The sequence below is a fragment of the Dipodomys merriami genome, unplaced genomic scaffold (assembly GCF_024711535.1).
Source record: "Dipodomys merriami isolate MVZ:Mamm:240054 unplaced genomic scaffold, mDipMer1.0.p SCAF_4, whole genome shotgun sequence".
NCBI lineage: Eukaryota > Metazoa > Chordata > Mammalia > Rodentia > Heteromyidae > Dipodomys > Dipodomys merriami.
The window spans coordinates 94,995,017-95,008,620 of record NW_027205603.1 but is presented as its reverse complement, the minus strand read 5'-3'; the positions used below and the strand labels follow the sequence as shown (position 1 = coordinate 95,008,620).

The 13,604-nt window shown below is 58.4% G+C and overlaps 1 protein-coding gene and 1 long non-coding RNA gene across 2 annotated transcripts; both read right to left on the bottom strand.

Moving 5' to 3' along the window:
• Positions 1 to 258: 258 nt before the first annotated feature.
• LOC138806368 (uncharacterized) lies at positions 259 to 7,561 on the bottom strand. The gene is made up of 3 exons (XR_011365822.1): positions 7,329 to 7,561; positions 6,926 to 7,158; positions 259 to 3,305 (listed from the first exon to the last, which is right to left on the bottom strand). It is a non-coding gene; the product is annotated as an uncharacterized lncRNA (long non-coding RNA).
• Positions 7,562 to 9,180: 1,619 nt separating this feature from the next.
• On the bottom strand, positions 9,181 to 13,604 carry LOC138806178 (collagen alpha-1(I) chain-like). The gene is made up of 4 exons (XM_069991721.1): positions 13,513 to 13,604; positions 12,738 to 12,965; positions 10,606 to 11,258; positions 9,181 to 9,758 (listed from the first exon to the last, which is right to left on the bottom strand). Exons 1-4 carry the CDS (start codon positions 13,602 to 13,604, stop codon positions 9,181 to 9,183), a joined length of 1,551 nt encoding a protein of 516 aa, XP_069847822.1.

The window sequence follows — 13,604 nt, the reverse complement described above, 5'->3', positions numbered from 1 at the left end:
GCACTGGCTTCTCACTGAGTCCCAGAATGTACACACTTTCCTGTAACCTGTGTTTCTTTTTTCCTTAGGAATATGATGATGCCATTTACAATAAATTACTTCTCTTTCCTCCCAAGTCTTTTGTTGTTCCGTTCGTTTATTTCCTTACAGAATTGGCCAAGATCTCCAGTGTAGTCTGTAGTGATGACTGTCAACGTTCTTGAGCTTCTCCCAGTTCTAAAGGGAAGCCTCTAACGTTTTCCCTAGGCAGGGGATCAACAAGTAGCAAAGCGGTTAAGAAAGTCAGGCACCAGGCACAGAGGCACACATCTGTAATCCCAGTGCTTTGAGAATCAGAAACTGGAGGATCCTGAGTTTGAAGCCAGACTGGGCTATCTATCTAGCAAGAACTGGCCTCATAATTATATAATATATATAATTTATATGTATAAATTATATAAATCATAGTGCCTCATTTTGTAACTCAGGTTGGTCTCTAACTCACCACCTCTCTGTCTCCTTATGAGGGATGGGATTACTGGCATGTACCACTATACCCAGTCTAAAATGTTTACTTCATGGATAAGAGCTTTATCTTGTATTTTATTTGCTGACAGTTTTGTTGGTTAGTGTTTTAAAACAATTTTTATATTAGCTATATGGGAGAAGTTTCATTGTGACATTTAAAATTGTAAATGGTAGTAAACTTTATCACACAGTCTTTCTGTGTCAATGTATATCATCAGTTCCCTTTGCCCCAAAGTCTGTTAACAAAGTGAACTATGATCATTTCTGACATGGAACCATCCTTGAATTCCCCACTCTAAGCATTGAGATGCACCGTTGCATATTATTACGTATTTTATCCAGCATATTTGCATCTATGTTTGTAAGCTGCATGGGTTCACTTTTTTCAGTCCTGTGTTATCCTTAGCTGGTTTCAGAATCAATAGTATACTTACCAGGTAAAATGAGCATAGTAGCTGTTACCTTTACCACACTAATAGAAATTAGTAATATAATAGGTGGTTGTTGTTGTTGTTGTTATTGGTTGGTCGTGGGGCTTGAACTCTGGGCCTGAGCACTGTCCCTGCACTCTTCAGCTCAAGGTTAGCGCTCTACTACTTGAGCCACAGCATCACTTCCAGTTTTCTGGTGGTTTATTGGAGATAAGAGTCTCACAGACTTTCTTGCCCAGGCTGGCTGTGAACCATGATCCTCATATCTCAGCTTCCTGAGGAGCTAGGATTATAGGCGTGAGCCATTGGTGCCTGGCTAGGTTTTTTTTTTTTTTTTTTTTGAGAGTCTGATAGAGTTTGTTTGTAAGTAATTATATTCTCTGAGCCTGAAGATTTTACTATGAGTAATATTTCACTGACCATTTTATTTACTGGTCTATTGAAAGTCTGTTTCTTATTTTCCAATTTTGTGTTTGTGTACGTGTAGGTATGTGTCCATTGTATATAGGAATTTGAATGTCTTGTCTTGAACCTCAATCCTCAGATCTCAGCCTCCTCAGTAGCTAGGATTGCAAGCGTGAGCCACTGACACCTAGCTTGTCTTAACAATTTTGTTTATAACTGCATTTGTGTCTCTTTTTGTGATTACTTTAGGATCTCATGGTATTTTCTTCCATTTTTATCTGTCTTACTGTTTTTCTTTTTTCTAATTTCTGTTCTTCTCTCTTTTTTTTTTTTTTTTGTCGGTCATGGGGCTTGCACTCTGGGCCTGGGCGCTGTCCCTCAGCTCTTCAGCTCAAGACAAGTGCTCCACTACTTGAGCCAAAGCACTGCTTCCTAATTTTTATTATTCTTGAAAGCTGTTTATCATATTTATGGATTTATTTTTGGCAGTCCTGGGGTTTGAACACAGGACAGCATACTTCCTGGGTGAATACTCTGTCCCTTGAGCTGCTCCCTAGCCTGCAGCCTGCATTTACCTTGTTAACCATTCCAAAGAATAAATGTCTGGTTTTGTTATTCATGATTGGTTTTGATGTACTGTTTCCTTCTCTTCTCTTCTCTCTTTCTTTCTTTCTTTCTTTCTTTCTTTCTTTCTTTCTTTCTTTCTTTCTTTCTTTCTTTCCTTCTTTCTTCTCTTAAAGCAGTGGGATGAATTTGGCTGAGGCAGACCGCTTACATCCATGAAAGCTGAACGGTGAGACCGTGTGTAGTGTGTGTGATACGTTCACGGGAGCATGGTGTGGGCTCGGGCTGGGAGACCCAGGAATGCGGAGGCCCAAGCAGGACCGAGGCTGCAGCAGGGGTGTGGACGGAGGGGCGGCTGCCTGGGCTCCTTAGAGACCTGCCTCTTCTTGATCTGTTCTGCTGCCCCAGGACGCCTCTTCCTGTCCACCGTCGACGCCTTCCTGGGCCCCAGCCTGCTCAGTGGGAAGGGGAAAGGGACAGTGGCGGCCAGGGGGCCACAAACAACTCTCTGGCCCAAATTGAGTCACATGACCCCCACTTGTCGCCCGCAGGGTGGCTGTGCGCCAGGCAGCCCTGGCTGGGCTGCTGCCAGCTGAGGAGGGGTTCGTGGGCGCTGCTTAGGCATTATGTGAAAGGCACTTGTCACATTGTGGTTGGCAGAGAGCTGTGCGGTCTTGCTGTTCAGTTTAGACCTCTTCTCTAAAGTGAGCACCGTGTCCCTGTGGGACGTGGCGCTGCTCAGCGGGCTGAGGGCTGAGTCTCCGTCCAGCCTTGTCACCCGGGTCTGCGGTGCGGCTCTGCTTCTAGGGTGGGCGGTTACTAGGGTTTTGAACTCAAGGCTTCCCTTGTTCTTGGCTGGGGCAACACTGCTGTGTGTGTGTGTGTGTGTGTGTGTGTGTGTGTGTGTGTGTGTGTGTGTGTGTGTGTGTGTGTGTGTGTGTGTGTGTGTGTGTGTGTGCGTGCGCCAGTCCTGGAGCTTGAACTCAGGGCCTGGACTCTGTCCCTGAGCTTCTTTTTGCTCAAGGCTAGCACTCTACCACTTGAGGTACAGTGCCAATTCCAGCTTTCTGTGTCTGTGGTGCTGAGGAGTGGAACCCAGAGTTTCATGTATGCTAGGCAAGCGCTCTACCGCGGAGCCACATCCCCAGCCCTGCTGGGGATAGGGTCTGGTTTCCTGCCATGCATGGCCTAAGCTGTGATCCACCCACTTTTAGGGATCCCATTGTTGATGGGGTCAAGCAGGGGTCACAGACATGGACCAGCTTCCGTCCAGGGAGATAAGTTTCAAGGGGTTTTACACTTGGGCTAGCCTCAAACCGTGATCCTCCTCAGCTCAGCCTTCCACGTGCTGGGATTACAAGCACGAGCTCCTCCTTGGTTTGGTGGCCTCCCCAGGGGCTGTAATAGAGACAGATGGAGGAAGGGGAGTTCATATGGGAGCAGCAGGGCTCCCCACGGCCACAGAAGCCCGGGTGAGGCCAGGCCAGGGTGAGGACCACCGGCATTTAAGGCAAAAAGCCGAGGTTTGTTCACATCATTTTGGAACAATGCTCGTAAGAGAGAGTGACCCGGCAGGGCAGACCTCGGCGCGACTCCATGGCGCGGTCTGCCATCTGACACCAGAGCTGTCCCCATCAGCGCGGCGCCACCCATCCCCGTGCTGAGCCCCAGACTCCACTCCAGCCCCAGCCCACCTGCTGGCCCGGCCAAGATGGCCACTTTCCCCCTTTGTGAACATCCAGCATCCCCAACATGCCGTGCCACATAACCCCGCCTCCTACCAGGCCCCGTTCCCCACGCCAGGCCCCCATCCGGGGTGCCCAGCCTTGACCCTCAGCCAGGCCTGGGGTCGGCAACGCCCCAGCCCGCATCTGCACCTCCTCCCCTGTCACCTCCAAAACAGTCCCCACCCAGGAGCCTCTGTCTGAGAACACTGCTGACATCCTCACCCAGAGGGGACTGGCCACTGAGAAAAGCCAGACGCTCACTTCCATCTCCTGACGCCGTGAGCCCTCATCAAAATGTGAGACCCCGTGTCAATCACATCCTCTACCACTCCCTAACTCATCCATCACATCCTCCATCACATCCTCATCACATCCCCATCACATCCTCCACCACATCCTCCATCACATCCTCATCACATCCTCCATCACATCCTCATCACATCCTCATCACATCCCCATCACATCCTCCATCACATCCTCATCACATTTTCCATCATATCCTCCATCACATCCTCCATCACATCCTCCATCACATCCTCATCACATCCTCATCACATCCCCATCACATCCTCCATCACATCCTCATCACATCCTCATCACATCCCCATCACATCCTCCATCACATCCTCCATCACATCCTCATCACATCCTCCATCACATCCTCATCACATCCCCATCACATCCTCCATCACATCCTCCATCATATCCTCCATCATATCCTCATCACATCTTCATCACATCCTCATCACATCCTCATCACATCCTCCATCACATCCTCCATCACATCCTCATCACATCCTCATCACATCTTCATCACATCCTCATCACATCCTCATCACATCCTCCATCATATCCTCCATCATATCCTCATCACATCCTCATCACATCCTCATCACATCCTCCATCACATCCTCCATCACATCCTCCATCACATCCTCATCACATCTTCATCACATCCTCATCACATCCTCATCACATCCTCCATCATATCCTCCATCACATCCTCCATCACATCCTCCATCACATCCTCCATCACATCCTCCATCACATCCTCCATCACATCCTCATCACATCCTCATCACATCCTCCATCACATCCTCCATCACATCCTCATCACATCCTCATCACATCCTCCATCATATCCTCCATCACATCCTCCATCACATCCTCATCACATCCTCCATCACATCCTCCATCACATCCTCATCACATCCTCATCACATCCTCATCACATCCTCATCACATCCTCATCACATCCCCATCACATCCTCCATCACATCCTCATCACATTTTCCATCATATCCTCCATCACATCCTCCATCACATCCTCCATCACATCCTCATCACATCCTCATCACATCCCCATCACATCCTCCATCACATCCTCATCACATCCTCATCACATCCCCATCACATCCTCCATCACATCCTCCATCACATCCTCATCACATCCTCCATCACATCCTCATCACATCCCCATCACATCCTCCATCACATCCTCCATCATATCCTCCATCATATCCTCATCACATCTTCATCACATCCTCATCACATCCTCATCACATCCTCCATCACATCCTCCATCACATCCTCATCACATCCTCATCACATCTTCATCACATCCTCATCACATCCTCATCACATCCTCCATCATATCCTCCATCATATCCTCATCACATCTTCATCACATCCTCATCACATCCTCATCACATCCTCCATCACATCCTCCATCACATCCTCCATCACATCCTCCATCACATCCTCCATCACATCCTCCATCACATCCTCATCACATCCTCATCACATCCTCCATCACATCCTCCATCACATCCTCATCACATCCTCATCACATCCTCCATCACATCCTCCATCACATCCTCCATCACATCCTCATCACATCCTCCATCACATCCTCCATCACATCCTCATCACATCCTCATCACATCCTCATCACATCCTCCATCACATCCTCATCACATCCTCATCACATCCTCATCACATCCTCCATCACATCCTCATCACATCCTCATCACATCCTCATCACATCCTCCATCACATCCTCATCACATCCTCCATCACATCCTCATCACATCCTCATCACATCCTCCATCACATCCTCATCACATCCTCCATCACATCCTCCATCATATCCTCATCACATCTCCATCACATCCTCATCACATCCCCATCACATCCTCCAACCACATCCTCAGGGCCTTGTTCTTTTTAGTTTGTTTTTCAGACAGAGTCTTGCACTTATATACTTGTTTTCCAGTCTGGTGACCCTCCTACTTCTGCTTCATATGTAGCCAAGATTACACACATAGGGCTGGGAAGGTGGCTCAGTGGTAGAGCGCTTGCCTTGCAAGCCGGAGGCCCTGGGTTCAATTCCTCAGCACCACATAAGCAAAAAGAAAAAAGCCGGAAGTGGCGCTGTGGCTTGAGTGGTAGAGCTGAGGGACAGCGCCCAGGCCCAGAGTTCAGGCCCCACAACCGGACAAAAAAAAAAAAAAAAAAAAAAAAGATTACACACATACACCCATGCCCATTTTATTTGTTGAGCTAGGGTCTCATTAACTTTTGTCCTGATTAGCCTTGAACCACCATTTTCCTACGTCCAATCCAGGTATTCCTGGAAATATAGGCATGTGTCCCCATGCCAGGAGAAATTCTTTTTTTTTTTTTATGCCAGTCTTGTGGTTTAAATCCAGAGCCTAGGCCCTGTTCCTGAGCTTTCAAGCTCAAGGCTAGTGCTTTACCACTTGAGCCACAGTGCCATTTCTGGCTCTTCTGAGTAGTTTATTAGAGATAAGAGTCTCATGGACTTTTCTGCCCAGGCTGACTTTGAACCATGGTCCTCAGATCTCAGCCTCCTGAGTAGCTAGGATGACAGGTGTGAGCCACTGGAGGCTGGGTATATTTCTTTTTTTATTGAGATATAGATCCTGTGACCTAAAACTTACCCTTCAGATTGCTCAAGTTCAATGGTTTTCAGTGTGTCACGGGCTTGCGCCAGTGCAGCCTGGCCAGCCATGGGTCAGCCCTCCTACGCCTGCCTCCTGATTGGCTGCCACCACGCATGCGTATTCTTTGAGATAGGCTATTGGCAATGTTTCCTGAGCTGGTCTTGAACCACAACCCTCCTATCTCTTCCAGGTTTAGAAATATGAGTCTGAATACTTGTCTTTTTGAGTTTGGCTTATTTTCTCCAGTTCCATCCATTTTTCTGCAACGCACTTAGTTTTGTTCTCTTTGTGTGCACGTAGGCTGTCGCTGTCTGTTGGTTCTTACCTCAGTTACCGGCGGGTGTCGGGTCTCCTTCTCCTTCTCAAGCCGCCGGCAGGGCAGGCCTGCTGCGTTCCCAGGCTGGCATCCTGCCCGGCCTCCCACCTGCAGGTCTGCGGGCGCTCGCGGCCCCGTTCCTGCGCTCACGTCTTGTTCCCGGCAACTCTGCTTGTGTTCCTTGAAGTAATTCCGCTTTGATTTGCTGCACACCTGTCCAGGGCTGTGGCACTGGCTGCCATCTCCCGGGTTGCAGGTAAAGAGGGAGCACTGAGGCCGCCCCGGTGCTGGAGACCCCTTCCCCTCCCCCCTCCTCCCCCTCCCCCCTCCTCCCCCTCCCCCCTCCTCCCCCTCCCCCTCCCCCCTCTCCTCCCCCCCCCTCGTGCTCTCAGGCTGTGCCAGCCCTCCATACCGGGTGTCCTAGCAAGGATGGCGGGTAGGCTGCGGGTGGTTCTGGAAGGTGGCAGGAGCGTGTCTGTGGGGCTGTGAGGACGGGCACCGCAGGGCGGCCGGCCCGGGCACGGCTGGGTGGGTGAGGGTGGGCAGCAGGCGTTCTGGACGCATCTGCTCCCACCCCAGGGAGGTTGGCCCAGTGCAGCTCTGTGGAGTGGAGGCTCTGGGAACATCTGGGGGGGTCGTGGAAGACAGAAGCAAAGCCAGGGGACGGGGCCGCTGGGGCTCGGAGCACGGCCCTCTGCAGGGGTCAGGAATGGGAGCCGAGAGCCACAGCCCTGGCCATCAGACCCACGTGGCAGCCTCCTCCCGGAGGGGCAGTCAGGGCCAGGCGGAGGACAACGGGCGGGGAGCCCCCGGGCCCCCAAGCCAAGCAGCTAAAACAACGGACTTGTTCTCTCATGGTTCTGCAGGCCGGTCCAGGGTGGGGTGCGGGGTGGGGGGTGGGGTGGGGTGCGGCCAGGCTCTGGGCGGACCCGGGTCTGCCGCCCTCGGGTCTGCCGTGGCCAGTCTCAGGCGCGCCTTGCCCTGGCACACGTGGCCCAGGGCCCCACCCCCACGCCTCCTCACCCCAGGGTCCCTGCCCCCACGCAGCTCTTCCCGTGGGGAAACCTGTCTTGGAGGAGCAGCCAGACCTCTCAACCACTCCCACCTGCAGTTGCTCCTTTCCAAATAAGGTCGCGTTCTGAGGTACAGGCACCAAGACCTCCCCAGAATTCTGGGGGGCGTAGGCCAGCCCCTGGCGGCCAGCAGGTGAGCAGTGGAGTTCGGTCTTGACACCCCCTTCCCTCCGTGGCCCCCTGGTACATACCCGGTCCCAGTGCAGAACCCAGAGACAGAAAATGCCAGAGACCCGCCTGGTCCCAGAGGGGGCCCAGGGCAGCCCTGCAAGCCAGGGGTCTCCCCCAGGCTGCCTGACTCCCTCAGCCTCTGCCATTGTTCCCAGCTACCCTGGAGAGCAGGGGTGCACTTGTTTTTCTGTGCTGGGGATCAAACCCACAGCCCTGAGCCGGCTGGGCCCGCTTTACAGCACTGAGCCACAGCCAGAACCTTGGGGACTTAGTCTGTGGACGCTCCCTGCCCGTGCTCACAGGGCTGGCAGGTCCAGGGCCGCAGTGCGCCGCAGGGGCAGGTGGAGCAGTGCCAGGAAAGCTGAGGGCTGTGGTGGCATCTGCAGAGGCTCACCCAGCACCCCTAAACCTACCCAGCACCCCTAAGCCCACCCAGCACCCCAGACCCACCCAGCACCCCTAAACCCACCCAGCACCCCTAAGCCCACCCAGCACCTCAGACCCACTCAGCACCCCTAAACCCACCCAGCACCCCTAAATCCACCCAGCACCCCAGACCCACCCAGCACCCCTAAACCCACCCAGCACCCCAGACCCACCCAGCACCTCAGACCCACTCAGCACCCCTAAAGCCACCCAGCACCCCTAAATCCACCCAGCACCCCAGACCCACCCAGCACCCCAGACCCACCCAGCACCCCAGACCCACCCAGCACCCCTAAACCCACCCAGCACCCCAGACCCACCCAGCACCCCAGACCCACCCAGCACCCCTAAACCCACCCAGCACCCCTAAACCCACCCAGCACCCCAGACCCATCCAACACCCCTAAACCCACCCAGCACCCCAGACCCACCCAGCACCCCAGACCCACCCAGCACCCCTAAACCCACCCAGCACCCCTAAACCCACCCAGTACCCCAGACCCACCCGGCACCCCTAAACCCACCCAGCACCCCTAAACCCACCCAGCACACCAGACCCACCCAGCACCCCAGACCCACCCAGCACCCCCAGGCTTACTTGCTGCTCACCTTAGGCACACCCCAGTTTACTTCAGAGCCAGAGCTGCCGCTGTTTCTGGACGGCAGCCTTGCCAGGGGAGGGTACTGGGGCCCTGTAGCCCACTGTGGACCACACAGCCCGGCCCACACTGGCTGCCTCCTCCCCTCCCCGCGGCGTGAGCCGGAGTATCTGTCCACCGGTCCCCACCGGTCCCCCCTCGGCCTGTGGCAGAGTCCTGGCCCACGGGCCCCGCGGCCGTCTCTGCTGTATGCGGCCTTTCCCCTGTGTGCCAGGTCATGTTCAGGGAGTGTGACGTGGCCCGGGTGACGTGGCCTGGCGCCTGGGCCGCAGTGATGGGGTGGAGTGGGGACTGGCCGGGCTCGCGGGCGCGTGTACAGGACGTGATGGGGCTCGGCCACGATGGAAACGTGTCCGCGCTGTGCGGCAGACGCGGTGGACGTTAGCAGAAACCTCCACACCGCGCGTCTGCCCAGGGACGCATCGTGTTGGATGAAGGCCCGGCCTGGTGACCTCATCTTAGTGAGTGACATCTGCAAACGCTCCTGTCCAGATAAGATCGCATTCACAGGTCCTGGAATTGGGACAAAGCTTTTAGGGGGACAGGTGGCTCAGCCAGAGCCAGCCAGAGCCTACGTGAGTTTTCCGGAACTTTGGGGCGAGGCTCTATGCCTCTGCACCGGTGTCCCTCCCTGTGGCTAGGCGCCTGTGTGGTCCCCTCTTCTCTTTTGTTTTGAGTTGCTCGAAGTCCTACCTGCCTCTTAGGGGTCCCACGCCCCAGACCTGCCCCCCTGCGTCTCCCTGTCTCCCAAGGGGCTCAGAGTCTCCACCACCCCACGGGCACGGGACCCTGAGGCTCAGCTCCCCAATTGTCTGTGCTGTGTGTGTGCGTGCACATACATGAGCTCATTTGCTCACTCATGTGTGCTCATTCTAGGAACTGAACTCAGGGCCTTAACGCTGTGCCTGAGGATTTTTGCTCAAGGATAGCACTCTACCACTTGAGCCACACCTCTACTTGTGGCTCTTTGCTGGTTAATTGGAGATAAAAGTCCTTCAGATTTGTCTTCCCTGTCTATCTCTGAACCTAGATCCTCAGATCTCAGCCTCCTGAGTAGCCAGGATTACAGGCGGGAGCCACCAGCACCTGCCTTGTCTGGGCCTTTCTAAATATGCCCCTGTTCTATTTCCCTTCCCACTAAAGCCTTGCGTCTTGCCCCCCAGGGCCTCTGCCTGACTGCCGTCTCCAGGCAGCCCCCCAGGGCTCAGGGCCCCTGCAGAAGTGACAGTTTCCCTCCATCCACAGTGCTGCTGCCTCCCCACCTCCTGCCTGGCTGCCTGGTCCCCGGTGGCGCCGGCCGCTGACCTCTGGCACGGTCAGTGGGGCCCTTGTCCCCCGGCTTGATTGATTTCCGCCACACCTGTTTGTTGCAGACCTGCTGCGTTCTGCGCCCGCCCGGCAGTCGGCAGTCGGGAAGGGCTGCGCCTCCTCCCGGCTCGGGTGCAGGCCTGGTCATCTCCGTGCACTTGGTGCGGTCTGCCCTGGGGTGGCGGGGCTGTAAGCGCGGGCAACACCAGGTCCTTCTGTGGGGTGCCCAGGCTACCGTCCTGACTGCCCAGCAACGAGACAGAGGAAGTCAGGGGGAGGGGCCTCGGTGGAGGCCCAGGGGTCCTGAGGACACCCCAAGTCACACCGCTGGGGCTCAGCCACCACGGTGGCCGCGGAGAGGCCTGGGGCCATCCCACCCCGGGGTGCAGTGTGGCCGGCTGCCCTTGGGGTGGGGTTGGGCAGGGGTGCTGGGGGGCCCAGCCTGGGGTGGCGTCCCTGCCCTGTCCCTGCCCCGGAGGAGAGGGCTCCGTACAGGGCAGGACCCCGGCCTCTCGTGCAGGGGAGAGCTGCGGGCTGCCCACACCGCTTGGTCCTGGCCCGGGCTGGTGGCATGGAGCAGGCACACCCACCCCCTCCGCCCGCCTTTCCCTGGAAGTGACTCGGTCAGGGCAGAGGGACGCCCCTGGCTGCCGGGCAGGGCAGCCCGTCCCCACGGCCTCTGCACCCCTGGAGGCCCCTTGGCGGCTGTGTGGGCACAGGGGTGTGGGACTGAGGCCTGCGTGGGGGCTGCTGGCCGCTCCCCTGCCCGCTGCTCCCCTGCCCTCCCCACTCCCCTGCCCGCCACTCCCCTGACCTCCCCACTGCCCTGCCCGCTGCTCCCCTGCCCTCCCCACTCCTCTGCCCGCCGCTCCCCTGACCTCCCCACTGCCCTGCCCACCGCTCCCCTGCCCTCCCCACTCCTCTGCCCGCCGCTCCCCTGACCTCCCCACTGCCCTGCCCACTGCTCCCCTGCCCTCCCCGCTCCCCCGCTCACCGCTCCCCTGCCCTCCCCACTCCCCTGCCCGCCGCTCCCCTGCCCGCTGCTCCCCTGCCCTCCCCACTCCACCGCCCGCCGCTCCCCTGCCCTCCCCACTCCCCTGCCCGCTGCTCCCCTGCCCTCCCCACTCCCCTGCCCACCGCTCCCCTGCCCTCCCCACTCCCCTGCCCACCGCTCCCCTGCCCTCCCCACTCCCCTGCCCTCCCCACTCCCCTGCCCGCCGCTCCCCTGCCCGCCACTCCCCTGACCTCCCCACTGCCCTGCCCGCTGCTCCCCTGCCCTCCCCACTCCTCTGCCCGCCGCTCCCCTGACCTCCCCACTGCCCTGCCCACCGCTCCCCTGCCCTCCCCACTCCTCTGCCCGCCGCTCCCCTGACCTCCCCACTGCCCTGCCCACTGCTCCCCTGTCCTCCCCGCTCCCCCGCTCACCGCTCCCCTGCCCTCCCCACTCCCCTGCCCTCCCCACTCCCCTGCCCGCCGCTCCCCTGCCCGCCACTCCCCTGACCTCCCCACTGCCCTGCCCGCTGCTCCCCTGCCCTCCCCACTCCTCTGCCCGCCGCTCCCCTGACCTCCCCACTGCCCTGCCCACCGCTCCCCTGCCCTCCCCACTCCTCTGCCCGCCGCTCCCCTGACCTCCCCACTGCCCTGCCCACTGCTCCCCTGCCCTCCCCGCTCCCCCGCTCACCGCTCCCCTGCCCGCCGCTCCCCTGCCCGCTGCTCCCCTGCCCTCCCCACTCCACCGCCCGCCGCTCCCCTGCCCTCCCCACTCCCCTGCCCACTGCTCCCCTGCCCTCCCCACTCCCCTGCCCGCTGCTCCCCTGCCCGCTGCTCCCCGCCCACTGCTCCCCTGCCCGCTGCTTCCCTGCCCTCCCCACTCCCCTGCCTGCCGCTCCCCTGCCCTCCCCACTCCCTTGCCCGCCGCTCCCCCACTCGCCGCTCCCCTGCCCGCCTGCATTGCCGGCCCCCTTTCGGCCCACAGAGTCTGCCCGAGCCTGGGGTGGGGGCTGAGAACCAGGGCTGGCGGGATGGGTGGGCCGCCCAGGGTGTGGGCCCCAGGAGCCCTCCCGGGAGGCGTCCACCCCCTTCTCGCCGCGTCTGCCGCGGCCTGCCCCGGCCTGTCCGCCTCCCCACCCGCCCGGCATTTTCCGATGGAAAGTTCCCAGGGCAACAGCAACACAAACCCATCACAGAGGCGGGCGCGGCGGGGGCCAGAGCGAGGGGCGCGGCTGGCGTCGGGCCTCAGGGGCTCTCAGGGGCCAGCGCGCCTCCGTCTGCCCGCGCCCCTCCTCCGGCTGCTGCGGGAAGGCCGGGGCTGGCCCACGGGGGCTCTTGTCACCACGGGGCTCCGGGGCACCTCCAGACCACACGGCATCCACCTGTCCCCTTGTGGGGCTGGAATTCCTGGCACCTCCAGGCCTGGAGGGGGCGGGCAGGGCTGACAGGCGGGAGGTTCCTGGAGTCCTGGGTGGGGTGTGTGGGCCCCAAGGGTGGGCACCCGAGGAGGGCCGGGGTGCTGGGCGGGAGGGGTGCGGCCTGGGGCCCCGTGGCTCCCGGGAGCACAGGATGGCCTCGGCCTCCTCTAGCACCCGGCCCAGCTGCCCCTCCTCTCTGGCCTTGCCCACATTGGTGTGGGGGCCTGGCGAGGCCTGGCAGCTGGTCTTCCAGGCCCTCCTTTAGTCCTTGCCTATGGGGAATGGGGTGAGGTGGTCTGGCCCGAGCCGCTTCCCTGGCCCAGGGCGGAGGGCAGGCACAGAGTGCCCAGGAAACTCGTAAGAAGGAAGGAGCGGGCCGGGGCCGGGGCGTCCTGGGCTCTTCCAGGGCCCAGCTGGCCTGTGCAGGCCCCCAGGCGGGGAGCACAACCCCCTCCCCAGCGCGTGACCAGGTGTGGGGACCCCACGGGCCCGTGGCACTCTGGTCCTGATTTGGGCCACACCGCCCTGTAGGGCTGCCAGGGCCTACCCACGTGGAAACCCGGCCTTGAGGCCACGTCTCCAGAGAACCCCCAGGCCTGGAGGGGCCCCACGCCGTCCAGGTGTCAGAGGTGATGGAGACCAT

Coding starts and splice junctions, on each gene's coding strand:
- LOC138806178 (XM_069991721.1), bottom strand. CDS start 13,604: ATGGTCTCCATCACCTCTGACACCTGGACGGCGTGGGGCCCCTCCAGG. Junction 11,259..12,737: donor CCCCCGCCGCGCCCGCCTCT/GTGATGGGTTTG, acceptor GTGCCCACACAG/CCGCCAAGGGGCCTCCAGGG. Junction 9,759..10,605: donor AGCAGGTCTGCAACAAACAG/GTGTGGCGGAAA, acceptor TCCCAATTCCAG/GACCTGTGAATGCGATCTTA.